The sequence below is a fragment of the Callorhinus ursinus genome, unplaced genomic scaffold (assembly GCF_003265705.2).
Source record: "Callorhinus ursinus isolate GAN/ISIS: 27379988/994484 unplaced genomic scaffold, GSC_fseal_2.0 scaffold8, whole genome shotgun sequence".
Taxonomy (NCBI): Eukaryota; Metazoa; Chordata; class Mammalia; order Carnivora; family Otariidae; genus Callorhinus; species Callorhinus ursinus.
Genome location: NW_027397070.1, coordinates 41,851,289 through 41,869,311, shown reverse-complemented (window position 1 = coordinate 41,869,311; position 18,023 = coordinate 41,851,289). Strand labels below are relative to the sequence as shown.

The following is an 18,023-nucleotide window of genomic DNA, read 5'->3' as shown; positions in this document are numbered from 1 at the left end:
TAATCATTTATTTAGCTTATAATGTGTGCCAGGCTCTCTGCTAAGCACTTTACATATGTCTTATTTGCCACTTGGAAAATAGCCAGTGTTACCGATAGTTGGGAAAGACACAGGCATTTGAAGGTTTTGTATTAATTGTCATAACTAAGTGCTAAAAAAATCAAGAAAGGACATTGATCAGTGACTGCTGAGGGTTCTGAAACGCAGAGAACAGGTAGGGCTTTGGTGGAAGAATAGATGTTGGAATTCACTGTTTCTGGTTCAGATGAAGTGAAATATAATTCTAGGGATGAAAAAAGATTATTACCTTGGCCGTTGTAGAAAATTTGGTTCCAGTAGCTGCTTCCCAGATTTTTGTTCTTTTCAGCTTTAATACTTATTAGTCATTACTGCCAACATAAGTTTCCTAAACTTAACTCTCATGATCACACATTCGCAGCTGATCCCTCAAAAAATCTACAGTGCTCCCCAGGGCCACCAAATTAAATAGGAATGCCTCACCTGACGTTCAACTGAGACATTGCTGTTCACAAAGATAAATGTTAAACAATAAAAATAGCTAATTTTTGAGCATGTCATTCATTTATCACATATTATTTGGGGGTGTTTCATATGTCAGGCACATTTATATATGTGACCACTTTTAATACTTAAAAGAAACTTTCCTAAGGTAGGGTTAGTGCTGTTATCCTTATTTTATATATGAAGAAACTGAGGCTTAGAGAAGTTAAATGACCTCCAAGGCTCCTGTAGTTTGCGATGGAGCTGGATTTGCAGCCTGGGTCTGCTGGAGCAGCTGAGACATGCTGCTGACTGCTCTGAAATTTTTAGACTATTTTGTAGGACCTGACTTTCCCCTACATTCTCTTCTCTTGCTGGTATCACTCTGATACTTTGCTACCTGCTTCCCCCACCCGCTTTGTGTAAATGAAGGGAGGGGGTATAGCTGTGGGGATGGATCAGTGGGTTTTGAGCCAATAAGCATAGTTCTGGTCATAGCTACCATACTCACCCCTCCAGCAGATCTCTCTTGGTGCTAGAAATCACCTGGATGTTGGTCTTGGGAGTCATCTAAAGTCTCCTTCTTCCTTACACTTTGTGTGTTCCACACTTGCTTATATAAACCGTGTAACTTCACACTGGGTTGAACTCACCTGCTTTAGTGAGGTATAATTAGGAGTGGGTATATTCTGGTTACCAGTTTGGTTCCTTTTCTCCATTAGCCCAACCAAAAGTACAAACAACATACATGATTCGTACTATTTACTGAGCCTATAATTTGAGTTTGATACCTGCTAAAAGCATGCTGGTTGAGTACATTTGCCTGATTTCAGCCAAAAGAAGTAGGTGTCTCCTCATAAGGACATAGATGAATAATGATAAAGTGCTTTTTGGAAGGTTTAAACAATGTAACACGGGATAATTCGCCCAGAAAGCGCTGATAAGTCATTTGGAAGTACTTCGCCACAGACACAATATCATAAAGGCAGGTATGACTCCTAGACCAGATGATAAGCCTGTTTAATCCTTAATGAGCTTGAATTATAGTGTTCTTGCAAATAAAATTTACTTCTGTCACCAGCAACTTCACTCTGCTTCTGTGAAAAAGAAGTCATTCCCTTTCCAAGGTTATTCACAGATTAGGTTAACAAGGAGGGTTAGATTCCACTTGCTCTTCACGTCAGTTATCCTAAGTCAGGAATTCAGGGAAAGACTTGACAACAGCAGTTTGTCACTTTTGTTATCTGCTCTTCCCATACCTTGACGGGTCACACTTTCCTTGCTACCTTACTCACTCATTGCACTTTAGCAGTGTTGATACCCAAGATTCTATCATGTACCTCTCAGGATGCAGAGTTGATATACACCGGAGGTCAAGTCCATGTGCTCTGAGTATTATTGTCTTATTAGGACCAATTTTAAAATGGAAGTTATACTCTGGAGGGCTGGGGATATAGGAATCGATGAGAAAATGGCATCTGAGGAAATTGATAGGTTTATAACAGATCCTAGTAGGAGAGATGTTGGTGGAAAGACTGATTCCCATCTTCTGTTTTGCCTCTGCTGGGCTCCTACCCCTTGATACATCGAGGTAAGATTACCTTACGTGGTTGATAAGGTCACTCTGTAGGTCCCCTGCCTACCTTGCTGCTGGCTGGGGTTCTTTATAACAAGGCCATCGTATATCCTGGTTTGCTTGGGACTATCCTAATTTCCCCATTGTCCCAGTACAATTATTAACACTCCTTTCATTCTTAAAAAGAAGTCCTAGTTTGAATGATAAGTTATATGGCCACCTACTCATAATCACCTGAGCTGGCCGGTACTCAACTAAAACCAAAGCCCTACTCTCTTAGCTCGCCTATTCACCATTGAATGCCTCTGGTGAGAAACGCTCCAAGTCTCCATTCTGCTGTCAGGTCTTTCAGCTGCCACTTTTAAGGTACTGGATTGAGTCTGAGAGGCAGAATGGCTAGTCATTTGTCCCTTTGTTTCTTATTAGAAAGGAGGAGAGGCAGCTAAAACCATTAAGAAAATGCTACATCCAGAGCCTAGTAAGTTACCCCTTCCTTTGTATATACTTCATCTTAGTTATTCTACTGTTCACTTGTACATTCTTCCCCCTTTTTAAAAAGTCTTCCTGTGGGTTGTTTTTTTGCAGGTGATTTTAAGGAAAGGTGTTTTGGGGAATGATTCCCCACTGAGTTGGGATTTTTTTTCCTGAGGTGTTTTTATCCAAAATGTGGGTGTGATACTGATACTAAAACCATGTTATTAAAACTCCATGTTATGGAGTATCTGTCCAGTACCAGAATACATTTGGAGTAAAAGCCCCTCAAATGTATAGATTGGCCCTGGGAAGGATTTTCAGGAATTGTAGTTTTTCAGGTATATGAGCCTCTAGAATGTCTTTCATGTTGTGAAATGACATCAATAAGGAAGTTTAAGAGATCTGGGTTAGAGTCCTGATTTCACCATTGTCACTATGATCTGTTCACTATTAACGTTCTGTCTGTAGAATCAGAATTTTATTGCTGGAAAAGACTAATGGTCATCTAATTGAAGCTTTTAATTTTACATATAGGGACGCAGAGGAACAAAGAAGTAAAGTGATTTGCTCAGTAGTTTACAACTAGTAAGTAGTACAGGATTAAAATCTGAATCTCAGGGGTCTTCTGATCTGGTCTCTCAATAGGGAAAGTCATGAGATTCTGTGTTTCTAAAGGACTTTACTCTCAAGTAAAGTGTTAAACTTTCATTGGCTTCCTCTGCCCTACATTCTTTCCTTATTTATTTTTTTAGATTTATTTTATAGTTTGTATGCATGAGCAGGCAGAGAGAGAGGGAGAGAGAGAATCCTCAAGCTGACTCCCTCCTGAGTGCAGAGCCCACCCAACGCAGGGCTTAATCCCAAGACCCTGAGATCATGACCTGAGCTGAAATCAAGAGTCAGACACTTAACTGACTGAGCCACTCAGGCACCCCTCTGCTACTACATTCTATCTGCAGTTTCATTGTCCCTGAACATGGTGGTTTTGATTAAGTTGGCAGTGCCCATTATTTTAGAGATGAGTCAGTAGCGATTTTCCAGGTTGGAGGCAGACTGTCACTCTGGCTGTCTCCAGTTTTAATTCTTAGTCTGACTATACTTCCCTTACTTTGGAAAGTCTGTTTCCTTCCAAGAACATTACTCAGGAGGAGGAATTTTCTGCAAACCTAGGTGCCTGTCAAAATCTTGTTACACAACTTCGCTCATTCTGAATTTCCATTCAAGTCTTGTATCTAAATTTCAATTGTATCTTTTGTGTTACTACTTAAGGCCAAATGAATAATTGGAACCTCTGAGGATTGTTGTGTGTATTTTTTTATAGGTATTTTTTTTTTTAAAGATTTTATTCATTTGTCAGAGAGAGAGAGAGAGAGAGCACAAGCAGGGGGAGCGGCAGGGCAGAGGGAGAAGCAGGCTCCCCGCTGAGCAAGGAGCCTGATGTGGGACGCAATTCCAGGACCCTGGGATCAGGACCTGAGCTGAAGGTGACTGAGCCACCCAGGCATCCCTTTTTATCGGTGTCTTAACCAAGTTTGATGGTTTATACAGATATCACTAGCTGCCATAGATGACTGAAGCATGTGTTTTTGCCTTCCACATACTGGCAAGAAACAACTGAAATTTACATGTTTGGCAACCAGCTTCAAGCAGCCCTTGAGTCTCAGGGTTGACATCTCTGTTTATACCTGCTTGTGGGTGGGTATTGTGTGCCTTCCTAAAAGAACTAAAGCATTGGGCCTGCATTGGTTCAACCTTCTTAGAATTTCTCAAGAAGAGAAAAGAAAGCTTTGTTATGTTGTTAATGTTGCTTATGCAAGGAATTTACAAAAGTCAGGCAGGCAGTGTTCTTATTTAAAAAACAAAAAAATCAAACTACTCAATAAATGAAGAGAGTGCCTGTGATATAATCACGAGAGCATATTGTCCAGGTTCGTTCTGTATGGCAGAGGTGAGACTGGACATGATCTGTGGTCTGGGAGTACCTTACAGTGCATCATACTATCTTAATAATTTCCTTGTAAATCCTTACTGTTGTTGAGAACCAAGAATCTGTTTTTAGTGTTCCCTTAGCTCTATTTGAAGAGCTTTTGTTCTTTGACATTTCACTAATTCCATACTTTACTATTGAGAATTTCCTGTTGAATCATGCAAGTCAATAGAATAAGACACTTAGAAGACAGGCTTCCTACTTATTCATAAGTTTTTAAAAAGATCATGTATTAATTATAGGAAATTCAGAAAATAGATATTTAAAGAAAGGAAGTATACCACGTACTCACGATGACCATTTTTGACACGTGGGACATATTTTAGCCTTTTTTTGTATGCATGTGTACATAGTTTAAAAATAAAATTGGGGGGTGCCTGGGTGGCTCCATCAGTTAAGTGTCTGACTCTTGATTTCAGCTCAGATCATGATCTCAGGGTCTGGGATGGAGCCCCAGGTCAGGCTCCTTGCTCATTGGGGAGTCTGCTTGAGATTCTCTCCCTCGGCCCCTCCTCCTGCTGTGTTCTCTCGCTCTCTCCCTCTCTCTCTCAAATAAATCTTTTTTAAAAAATTTAAGAAATTGGAATTAGGTCATCTCTGCTGTTTTGTAGCTGTTTTCTAATTTTTTTTAAAAGATTTTATTTATTTATTTGTGAGAGAGAGAATGAGAGACAGAGAGCCTGAGAGGGAAGAGGGTCAGAGGGAGAAGCAGACCCCCCGCTGAGCAGGGAGCCCGATGTGGGACTGGATCCCGGGACTCCAGGATCATGACCTGAGCCGAAGGCAGTCGCTTAACCAACTGAGCCACCCAGGCGTCCGTAGCTGTTTTCTTAATATTAACATTTTTTTGGTATGCCATTGACTATTTCTCAAAAGCAGGGTTTCTCAACCTCAACAGTATTGACATTTGGGGCTGGGTAATTCTTTGTTATGAGGAGCTCTCCTGTGCATTGTAGCATGTTTAGCAGCATCCATGGCCTCTAACCAGTATATGCCAGTAGCACCTTCCCTGTTGTGATGACCAAAAATGTCTCTAGATACTGCCAAATGGTCCAGGCAGGAGATCACTCTGGGTGAGAACCACTTTTTTTTTTTTTTTTTTTTTAAGATTTTATTTATTTATTTGACAGAGACACAGCGAGAGAGGGAACACAGGCAGGGGGAGTGGGAGAGGGAGAAGCAGGCTTCCCGCTGAGCAGGGAGCCCGATGCAGAGCTAGATCCCAGAACCCTGGGATCATGACCTGAGCTGAAGGCAGACACTTAACGACTGAGCCGCCCAGGAGCCCCGAGAACCACTGTCTTAAATAAAAAATTCTTAGACTCTTTGGTCTCAGGACCTCTTAAAAGTCATTGAAGACCTCAAAGAACTTCAGTTTATGTAGGTCATTTTTATCGGTTTTTATTGTATTAGAATTTAAAACTGATAAAGCTTAAAAAATTCATTTAAGAATAGAAATAATAAACCTTATATTAACATAATGTCTTAACAAAAAGTAACTATTTTCCAAAATAAAAAATAGAGAAGTAACATTACCTCTTCCAACTCTTCAGTGTCGTAATAGACATTACGAAGGCATTTGCATTTAATCTGTTGTGAAATAATTGGTTTAGCTGACAAAGATGAAGAAAATTCAGCCTTACACAGGTATATAATTAGAAAAGGGAAGAGTATTTTAATGCCTTATCAGATAACCGTGCATATTCTTTGAGATTATATCAAAACTCGACAAGTGGAAGTTTCTTAAAGATTAGTTGCAATGTAGAATCTGAAACCATTATCAGAGAAGTTTTCAGTATGTTACATTAAAATCCTTTAGTCTGTAGGAGCTCCTGGGTGGTGCAGTCAGTTAAACAACCGGCTCTTGGTTTAGGCTCAGGTCATGATCTCAGGGTCATGAGTAGGGGAGTCCGCTTGAGATTTTCTCTCCCTCTCACCCTCTGCCCCTCCTCACCCCTGTACGCACACATGTGCACACACTCTCTCTCTTGCTCTTAGGTTGCTGGCTTTTCTTGAAAAATTCAAAGATCAGGCAACCTTGAGGCTGCGTTTCTCTGTGGCAGTAACTGGCTGGAGCTGAGTAGCGGCTTGTTCATTTAAAAGGGTTGTCTCTTCTCTAGTCGGCCTTTTGCTTTGACAGGTTTCACTCATTTGCTTTGTGGCCTGGCCCCTGTTGTATTCGAGAGGCTGAACTGTATCATGGTAAGGAGCTGGGATTCAGGTCCCAACTCCTACTCTTGATTGCCGTGTACCTTGAGGATATTTAGCTTTTCTGTAGTTTTATCTGGATGATAAGGATAGCAACAATACCTACTTCATAAGATTGTTAAAAGGATTAGAAGAGCCACTAAATGTAAAACCCTTAGGATAGCCCCTGGCCCAGAGTAAATTTAGCTAAGTTAGCTGTTTTTGGAGTTCAAACAGCATATAATTGGCTAACATTTCTGTAGCTCATACTATGTATCAGGCAATAGGCCAAGCCCTCCACACAGATGTATCTCATTAATCCTAACATAATACTATAAAACAGGTAGAGTTATTTTCTCAGTTTTGCAGATGAGAGGATACAATTGAGAGAGGTTAAGTAACCTGCCTGAAGGCACTCAGCTAGTAAGTGGTATCAACATTGAGAGTTGAACCGATGCACTTGAATTCTAAACCTGTGGTTTTTGAATGCTGTGCTGCCTCACGCTACATCTACCTCTAAAATAGGTCTGATTACAGAAGTGGCAGGCTTGGGTAAATGGAGATTAGTGCTCTTAATGTTTTGTAAGCGATTTGAGGAGAGTATGCATATAAATATCTCAAATTTATATATGACATCATTTCATTCAGGTGGTGAAACACCAAACCAGTAAGGATAAACTGTAGGCAGCTCATTGGGTGGAGTGAGTGAGCTGAAGAGTGACTACTGACTTTTTTTTTTTTGAGAGTGAGAGCATGGGAGGGGAGGGGCAGAGGGAGAGGAAGAGAGAGAATCTCAAGCAGGCTCCACACCCAGCAGAGCCTAACCAAGGCTCAGTCTTATGACCCCCGAGATAATGACCTGAGCCGAAACCAAGAGTCCGACACTTAACTGACTGAGCCGCCCAGGTGCCCCTGATAAGTACTGACTTTCAGAGTAGGTAAATGTAAAATAAAATAAGAAAAATAATAGATTGCATGATGTGCTTCAAGATAATCAGTAAGGACTTGAGAGTCATCTTGGTCTATTATTTGAAGGTCAAAAAGGCCAGCAAACATTTCAAGCCCAGGGACGCCTGGGTGGCTCAGTCATTAAGTGTCTGCCTTCGGTTCAGGTCATGATCCTGGGGTCCTGGGATCGAGTCCCAGATCGGGCTCCTTGCTCGGCAGGAAGCCCGCTTCTCCCTCTTCCACTCCCCTGCTTGTGTTCCTGCTCTCGCTCTCGCTCTCTCTCTCTCTCTCTCTCTCTCTCTCTCTGTCAAATAAATAAAAGCTTAAAAAAAAAACCCACAAACATTTCAAGCCCATTAGGATAGCTGTTACTTAAAAACAAGACAAAACAAACAAAATAACAGGTATTGGTGAGGATGTGGAGAAATTGCAAGTCTCAAGTGCACTGTTGGTGGGAATGTAAGATGGCACAGCCACTGTGGAAGACAGTATGGCAGTTCCTCAGAAAAGTAAACAGAATTACCATATAATCCAGGAATTTCATTTCTGGGTATAAACCCCAAAGAATTGAAGACAGGGAATTGAGCAGATAATTTCTACACTCATGTTCATAATAGCATTACTCACTATAGCCAAAGGGTGGGAGCATGAATGGACAAACAAAATGTGGCATATACATAAAGTAGAATATTATTCAGCCTTGGGGCGCCTGGGTGGCTCGGTTGTTAAGCAGCTGCTTTTGACCTCGTGCCCCGCATCGGGCTCCCTGCTCCACGGTAAGCCTGCTTCTCCCTCTCCTACTCTGCTTGTGTTCCCTCTCTCGCTGTGTCTCTGTCAAATAAATAAAATCTTTGGGGGAAGAAAAAATATTATTCAGCCTTAAAAAGGAAATTCTGTCACATGCCACAATATGGATGAACCTTGAAGACATTGTGATGAAATAAGCTAATCATAGACAAATTTTGTATGAGTCCCTTTATATGAAGTACTTAGAGTAGTTGAACTCATAGAGACAGAAATAGGGTCTCTAGAGTTAGAATCATGCTTGCCAAGGACAGGGGGAGGCAGGAATGGAGATTTATTATTTAGTGGGTGCAGAATTTCATTTTGTGAAGATGAAAGATTTTGGAGATGGGTTGTGGTGATAGTTGCATAACAATGTGAAAATGTGAATGTATTTAATGCCACAAAGCTCTACACTTGAAAATGACTTAAAAAACCCCAGCAAAATGTTAGGCATGTCTAGGAAAAATAAATTGGAGACAAAATGGAAAATGCTTTTCTTTCCTGTGTAATGCGGTAGGGCAGAGTCACTTAAAATTCTAAGGAGTGTTTTGGCCTCCCCACTTTGGTAAGAGGGATACAACTTGGTTTTAGGCCCCAGGCCTAGCTCCTTGGGTTATTAGCAAGTCATTATGTCTCTCTGATCCTCATCTGGAAAAAGGGTTTATATAATCCTTACCTCACAAGCAAAGATGTATGTGAATGAATTTCTGTACTAATAATAATGCTAGTTATTTTCATCTTTGGGAAAATAGCAAAATAGACTTTATTTCCTATTCACTGAAGTGGCTGGCTGTGTGGCCCACAGGCTCTGCCTCTATATCTTCATGCTGCCTCTTAGAACTCAGGAGAGGTATGGGCCACACAAAAAGTTTGGCTTCACAAAGTGGTGATTATATACACTGCAAAGAAGGAGTAAATAGGCTAAAAAGATTTAAGCCAGGCTGAATAATTTTCCTTTAGTCTTTGTAAGTTAAAAAAAAAAAAAACAACTGCAGCAATATGAAAGGGTATTTTTTAAAAAAAGATTTTATATATTCATTTGAGAGAGAGAGCATGAGCAGGGGGTGTGGCAGAGGGAGAGGGAGAAGCAGACTCCCTGCTGAGCAAGGAGCCCGATGCAGGACTCCATCCCAGGACCCTGAGATCATGACCTGAGCCCAAGGCAGACATTTAACGACTGAGCCACCCAGGAGTCCGTCCCTAAAATATAAAAGGGTATTAACTAAAATTGCTATTCCCAAGAGGTAACCTCTGTTAGACATTTTGATTGTACCCTTCCATGTACGAATTTGTGTATTTTTTTATTAAAATGTATCAGAGTGCCGACTGACTCAGTAGAGCATGTGACTCTTGATCTCGGGGTTGTGAGTTCAAGCCCCATATTGGGTGTAGAGATTACTTAAAAATAAAATCTTAAAAAAATGTATCATGCTATTTATACTCTTATGCTACCTAAAACGAGTTGGAAACATTAGGACAAATTCCTGAATGATATGTACAAGAAACTAGAACATTTTGAGGGGTATGTATACCTAATATATGATGCACTGGGTAAGTGTTTTTACATGTAGTATCTCAATACACGCAACAACCCTGCAAGATAGTTGGTATTTTCTTCATCTTAGAATCATAAAACTGAGGTTCGAGAAGTAGAATAACTCACCCCAAGGATATCTAGGCACTTTTCTTCAAAAGCTTGTACTTCATGTAGCCTTCTATAGTACCACCTTTGCTAGGACCCAAAGTCCTGGATCTAATCCCATTCTGCCATTTTTAAAAAGAAAGTAGAAAAAAAGAAGAAAACTTTTTTTTAACGCTTTTTTGTTTTTGTGATTATTCCATGTCAGTACAGACAGAAGTGCCTCATGCTTTTTTTTTCCTGGTATCATAATACTTGGTACATACTTAAGCTTTTTTGCATTTTTATTGTGGTAAAATATACCTAACATATATCTACAATATACATAACATAAATATAAAATTTACCATTTTTACTATTTTTAACTATACAGTTCAGTTGCATAAAGTACATTCACATTGTTACGCAACCATCATCACCATTCATTTCCAGGACTTTTTCATCTTGCAAAACTGAAACTCTTTTCCCATTAAACAACAACTCTCCATTGCCCCTCCTCGCAGTCACCATCTACTTTATGTCACTATGAATTTGACTACTCTAGATGCCTCATATAAGTGGAATCATACAGTATTTGTCCTTTTGTGTTTGGCTTATTTCACTGAACAGTAATTTTAACCCGACTTCTACCGATGGACTTTTAAATGGTTTTGTCTCTTGCTCTTCAAACAATGTGCTGAAGGTGTATTTGGTCCTGAGTTTCAGAATGCTCTCTCAGTCCCGTCCTCTTGTTTGGCTGAATTTCTGAGGAAGCCCAAAACAAATTCTTTTCCTTCTGGGCCTCAGCTTTTCTGGGCTATAAAATAAGAAGAATTTTAAATAATTACTTTTGTTACAGTATGCTATGAGGGCTTGTATAGTTTTTGCTTATATTATAGCTCAGGAGTCTTTGAAAAGAGTATTCTTTTTTATTTATTTTTTTTAAAGTAGGCTCCATGCCAGTGTAGAACTCAACACAGGGCTCGAACTCATGACCCTGAGATCAAGATCTGAGCTGAGATAGAGTCAGATGCTTAAACTGACTGAGCCACCCAGACACCCTGAAAGAGTACTTATTTATTTATTTAAAAGATTTTATTTATTTATTTGACAGGGAGATAGCACAAGTAGGCAGAGAGGCAGGCAGAGGGAGAGGGAGAAGCAGGCTCTCCACTGAGCAGGGAGCCCAACACGGGGCTTGATCTCAGGACCCTGGGATCATGACCTGAGCTGAAGGGTGACATTTAACAGATGGAGCCACCCAGGTGCCCTAAGAGTACTCTTTTAAATATAAAGTTTTTTTTGTAACTACAATACTGCTGCCACAGTGTGATTATAGTACATTTTGGGATGAGTTGGTGAGTTTAGTGCAGAATTAAATCAACCCAAAGTGACCAGCATCAGAGTAAACTATGTTCCTTTGGAGGTCTCAGATGAATTAAAGCCTCAGCAATCGTTCATGAGGAAACCAGGCTTACAAGCCTTGTCCTCTGCTTGTTCCTTGCATGGTCCTGGTGCCAAGCAGAAAGGCCTTCTTTCCTATGAGGTCCCTGTGCTGCCCCAGAGGAGCCCTAGAGAGACTGGGGCCAACCCCATGGACGCATCCAACTGTCAGGCCTGCAGAGCCGGCTTAAAGGATCAAACTCTTCACTTGGACTAGTTGTAGGTCCGACAATCTCGCTGCATGGAGGCATACAATACATCTCTGCTCTTTTGAATTTGACTAGATGATTCACAGAGAGAGAACTATCCAGTTTTTTTGAGGTTCTGAATTGATTTATCCTTGTTTCACCAGCCCTTCTTTGCTTTGTGGGGTCAGGTTTGGCCACAGCTGTTATGCTCCCTCTACTGGCTTAAAAGCAGCTCAGCAATTTCAGGTGATGACCTAGTTTGCACCCACTGTGGTTTTTGCCAACACATGGTTGAAAAGTGTTGTCTTTGCACAGAACTCTTAATACCTTGCCTAAGGAAATGTGTGTGTGAGTGTGTGTGTGGGGGGGTGCACCTTACATCTTCTGACACTAACCTCGAGGGCAAAGTAGAAGAAGCAGGCCCTGCCATTGCCTAATTTCTGCCTCAGTGATTCCAGTCTCCTATGGGCTTGGGCTGTCATCATCATGTTAGATACTAAGGACACATCATTTTAAATGATCCCGAGGCATTCTACAAATAACCATGTATTTTAAATTACTAAGCATTATTTGGCAAAATTAAATCATCCTGTGAATGTCTACAGTGAACACTAAAGATAATGCTGTCTGGATGATGGGGGAAGACCCTTAGCTGAGAATGGTTATGTCTTTAAGTGCATACGTGTAGATGATATTTTCTTTTTTATTAAACTTTTTTTTTTTTTTAAGCTGCTTCAATTCAGGAGAGGTTGTGCTACCTGGCATAGGTCTGAGTGAATAAATAGAAGTGCCATCAGTTCTATATTTCTTGCCATGAGTATCCCAGCCCATCCTGGGGAGCCTTGTTTTCATTTTTCTTTTTCTGTCAAGAACATTTTTTAAAGAGTTTTATTTAAGTAATCTCTACATCCAATGTGGGGCTCAAACTCACAACCCGATCAAGAGTCACATGCTCTTCTGACTGAGCCAGCCAGGCACCCCTCTATCATGAACATTTTAAAAATGCAAAATGTTTTATGGAAATGTTCAAACATTCACAGAAGTATAGTATACCCATCTATAATAATTACCATCATTTTATTGATTACCTATTCCCCCTACCTTTTTTTTTCTGGAATATTTTACTTTATTTTTTTTAAAGATTTATTTATTTACTTGACAGAGAGAGAGGTAGCGAGAGCAGGAACACAAGCACTGGGAGTGGGGGAAGCAGGCTTCCCACCGAGCAGGCAGCCTGATGCAGGGCTCGATCCCAGGACCTCAGGATCATGACCTGAGCCAAAGGCGGACACTTAACGACTGAGCCACCCAGGCACCCCCTTTTTCTGGAATATTTTAAAGGGAATTCCAGACATACTATTTCACCTATTTCAGTATGCATCCCTCACTGATAAGCACTTTTTTTTCCTTTTAACAGCACCACAATGCCATTATTATACTTAAGAGACATAACAATACTGGGGCAGCTAATAGAGCCTGTGACTCTTGGTCTTAGGATTGTGAAATCAAGCCCTAAGTTGAGTCTGGAGCCTACTTAAAATAAGAGAGACGTAACAATATTTCCTTAATATCATAAAACATAAAAGAGAGATGAGCACTGAATAATGTATAGAATTGTTGAATCACTATATTGTACACCTGAAACTAATATAATACTGTATGTTAAATATACTGAAATTTAAAAAATTAATTAAAAAGCAAAAAAGTAATTGGATTTGACAAAATGTTGACAATTTGTTAAATTTGCTTGTAGTCTTTTTTTTAAAGAAACAAAACTTTACAGATACAATCGAAGTTAATCGAAGATAAACATTACTAGATGTGCTTATCTACAAACAATGTATGTTATTTGTATATTTAAAAATATATACTTAATGGTTTTTACATGTCCTTCTGAAACTTTATTACTTACCATTAGGTTTTCAAGATTTATTCATGTTGTTACACATATTTCTGGTTCATTTTAACTGCTGTATGGTGTTCTCTCTGGTTTAGTTTTAATTTGTATTAGTATTCCAATGGAACTGTTAATTTATATATTTGTGAATATTTATGTTGTCTATAGCTTTGTTTGCTTTTTGCTATTATAAACAGTGTTGCAGTGAACATTCTTGTACATTTCTTTGTGCCACTTTGTAAGAATGTATTTAAATTATAACATGCATTCCCCTGATTAATTTAGAGGTTGAGATCCCCTGTAATATTTGTGGCTATTCGGATTTCCTCTTCTGTGAATTGTCATATTTGCCTTTTTTCCTAATGGTTTTAAAAATTGATTTGTAGGAATTCTTTATATATTTTGGATACCAAGCCATTGTAAGTTTTGTGTATTGCTAGAATCTTTCAATTATTCAGGCAGTCTTTTCCTGGTCCCTCCCTGTTCCTGGTCTCTCAGTTTACTCAGCTTCATTTTTATTCCTAGGTTCCCTTGTTTTATTCTAACCTACACATTTTTGAGTTATGTTACCAAGGTGGGGAATCCCTTCAATTGTCCATTAGATGAACTGCTTTGTCATTTATGGTTTATTTTTGGTTCTGTAAGGCAGGCAACCTAGAATAGTGGTTAAGAATGGAGGCGATAGAGTCTTAACTGCTTGCTTTTGAATCTTAGCTCAGCCACATTACTTACTGTGTGTGACCATGGTAAGTTACTAACCCTTGTACTTGGCTTTATAATCTATAAAACTCATGAGGGTAGAACTGTTATGATCCCCATTTTATATTTGATGAAACTCAGGCTCAGAGAGATTAGATTAGAAACATGAGTAAGTAGAAGAAACGTGGGCCTTTTTTTTTTTAATTTTACACTTTTGATAGAGACATGGGTACAGAGAAATATTTCTGTAATATAGGATACACAGTAGCAAAAGCCATGATAGGTCCCTGACTTGTGGCCTCAGTGTGAGGGAAAAACAGTAAGAGTAGAACTATGCAGAACTAAAGTACCCACTGCCTGTATAAATCTATTAATAGGTTAAAAAATTCCTTTGTGTCCTTATTCATTAAAATAAAACAACAAAAACCCACACCTTTATTTTTATGACTTTAACTTAAAAGAGATATAGAATTTTTCTTAAGATTTTATTTTTAAGTAATCTCTACACCCAACATGGGGCCTGAACTCACAACCCTGAAATCAAGAGTTGCGTGCTCCACTGACTAAACCAGCCAGGAACCCCAAGATACAGAATTTAGATAACCATCCCAGGCCAGAGAACTCATAGTTGAAATGAGCAAATCATAAACACAGAACACTAGACCACACTTAAGGGTTCAGCTTCGTAGACAATGAAGGGGGAGGAGAACATAGAACTTGATTTTGACCTACAATGAAAGAAGAAACTGAAGAAGCAAAGGCAACTTCTTTCTAGGGGAGGGAGAATAAGTTTGACTTAGTCGCTCTATCTTCTTTGATTTTTTTTTATTATTACAAAAGGAAATATGTTTATGGAAAGTACTATAGGAAGGTATAAAGTAAAAATTAAAATATAAAAGTTTCCCAGTAGTATAAACCCAAAAGAATTAAAAGCAGGGACTTGAACAGATACTTGTACATCCATGTTGTTAGCAACATTATTCACAATAGCCCAAAGGTGGAAACAACCCAGGTGTCCATCAGTTGATAAATGGATAAACAAAATATGGTGTGTGTGTATAGTGGAATATTATTTAGCCTCAAGAAAGAATGGAATTCTGATAACATGCTACAATATGGATGATCTTTGATGATGATATGCGAAGTGAATAAAAAAGACAACTATTGTATGGTTCCACTTATATGAGTTACCTAGAACAGTTCAATTCATTTAGGCAGAAAGTAGAGTGGTGGTTACTGGGGAGGGGAGAAGTTGTTGTTTATTGGGTACGGAGTTTCAGTTTGGGATGATGTAAAGATTCTGGGGATGGATGGTGGTGATGGTTGCACGACAGTGCAAATATACTGAATGCCACTGAATTGTATACTTAAAAATGGTTAGAATGGTAAATTTCATGTTATATGTATTTTACCACAGTAAAAAAAGTTTCCCAACTCTAACCTGGAGGTGGTGTCCACTATAAACAGTTTCTTTTATAACCATATAGATAGGCAAATATAAGCATAGATATGCAAATATGAACATGTTAATTCAAAGTCTGCTCTTTGAGGGCACTCATTTAGGTGCTGGGGACTCCGCAGTATACAAAATTGACAAGGTTCCTTTGGTCATGGAGCTTTTTAAAATTTTGTTTTACACAAAATGGATTTTGGTACACATATTGTTTTACACCTTACATTTCCCCTTAACAAAGACCTTTGGGCATCTTTCCAAATTAGTTCTTAGAGATTTACTGATTTCATGGCTGCATGGTATGCCCTCATATGGATGTGCTATAATTTGTGGCTGTTGTATGGAATGGACAAGGGGAAGAAGAGGTATAGAGATTGCTGTGGTTTGCTGCTCGTTTGCCCCCCCTTTTTTAAATTATTTATTTATTAGAGAGAGAGACACAGCGAGAGAAGGAACACAAGCAGGGGGAGTGGGAGAGGGAGAAGCAGGCTTCCGGCCGAGCTGGGAGCCCAATGCGGGGCTCAATCCCAGGACACTGGGATCATGACCTGAGCCGAAGGCAGACACTTAATGACTGAGCCACCCAGGCGCCCCTTTGCCCCTTTTGTAACTTAAATTTTTATTAGGAGAATAATATAAAAAAATCAGTGTTATAAAAAAAATCAGTGCCAAATATATTGGTTTTTTTTTTTAAGATTTTATTTATTTGACACAGAGAGACATAGCGAGAGAGGGAACACAAGAAGGGGGAGCGGGAGAGGGAGAAGCCAGCTTCCCGCAGAGCAGGGAGCCTGATGTGGGGCTCGATCCCAGGATGCTGGGATCATGACCTGAGCCGAAGGCAGACACTTAACGACTGAGCCACCCAGGCGCCCCAGTGCCAAATATATCAAATAAAAGTTCTTTCCCCCTCTTTTAATCCTATTCCCTGAAAATAGTAACCACTGTTAATCATTGTTAACATTAAAAGTTATTCCTCCTTCCAGACATTTTTAATACAACTGCAAATATAAAAAATACATAGAATATACATACTCTCATTCTTTAGGAGCTGGCTCATGCAGTACAATGCCATTAGGTATATATAGGTATATACGGTCTGCTCATTTAATTCAGACTGTTGTGAGTTATGCAGAGGAAAGAGCTGGACTGGGCTTCAGGAGAGCGAGGCCCTGTGTAGATGGTGATGTGGCCGGCAGTTCCTTAGTTGTCATTTGCATGCTGTTCCCTAGTCAATGAGGTCACCTCAAGGAGAGAAATCTAGTGTGCTAGAAATACTACTATAGAGTTCTTTGGTTGCAAGCATTAAAAACCCAACTCAGCTTCTGTTAGACAAAAAATGGTGAGGGGGGTATTATAGAAGGATTTTAGGTAGCAAGCAAAGAAATATTTATTTAAAAAAATTTTATTTATTTGACAGAGAGAGAGGAGAGAGAGAGAGAGAGCACAACAGGGGGAGCAGCAGAGGGAGAGAGAGAAGCAGGCTTTCTGCTGAGCAGGGAGCCCAGGGCAGGGCTTGATCCCAGGACCTTGAGCCAAAGGCAGACGCTTAATGGACTGAGCCACCCAGGCACCCAAAGTGAAGAAATGTTTGAACAATGGAGTCTCTGGAAAGTCAGGAATAGGGTGGCTTTGAGGGTTTCAATATCGGTGTTTATCCCTTTCCATTTCTATATGTCTTTTCAAGTTTTCCTGGGGAAAAGTGAGTGGCTTAGAGACCATGTCTACTGATGGTTAAGGGGGTAGAGTCCTGGGTTTACCATCAGAATCGTATGGTGTTGGGGAGTTGCAGTTTTGGAAAGGATGGGATTCAAGGCTGGCAAAACTGAGTGTCAGCCTTGAAGTGTCAGCCATCTTAACCCTAGATTCTTACTCCCCTCTCAAGGAGGAGATGACCGCCGGGTTCTGCTATGGCACATGGAACAAGCTATCCACTCCAGAGTCAAGCCCATACAGCTGAAAGGAGAGCACCATTCCAACATTTTTTGCCTGGCTTTCAACAGTGGGAACACCAAAGTATTCTCTGGAGGTGAGAAGAAGGGAGATTTCTACCTTGGGCAATTCACTGTGGCTGAGATTTTAGATAAAGGAGTGCTAAAATAACTCCTTGTTTTTCTTCCTTTATTTCACTGAGCTGTAGAATTACTGGTTTCCCATAGCTTGTCTTTTCTGCATTACAGCAGAAATATGAACAGGTATATGAGAGCAGTTCCTCCCTTCCTCCCTCCTTCCTTCTGTCCTTCCTCCCCTCCTTCCTCTGTCCTTC

General features: G+C 39.9%; 1 protein-coding gene across 4 annotated transcripts in view; it reads left to right on the top strand.

The window, feature by feature from the left end:
- The window catches only part of DCAF5 (DDB1 and CUL4 associated factor 5), a 99,293-nt gene that overhangs the window by 7,854 nt on the left and 73,416 nt on the right, over positions 1 to 18,023 (top strand). For all 4 annotated transcript variants that reach the window (XM_025869809.2, XM_025869808.2, XM_025869810.2 and 1 more), the window contains exon 2: positions 17,643 to 17,786. In XM_025869809.2, the coding sequence (XP_025725594.1) occupies positions 17,675 to 17,786 (112 nt within the window). In that variant the 5' untranslated portion in view covers positions 17,643 to 17,674. The remainder of the gene's footprint in view (positions 1 to 17,642; positions 17,787 to 18,023) is intronic.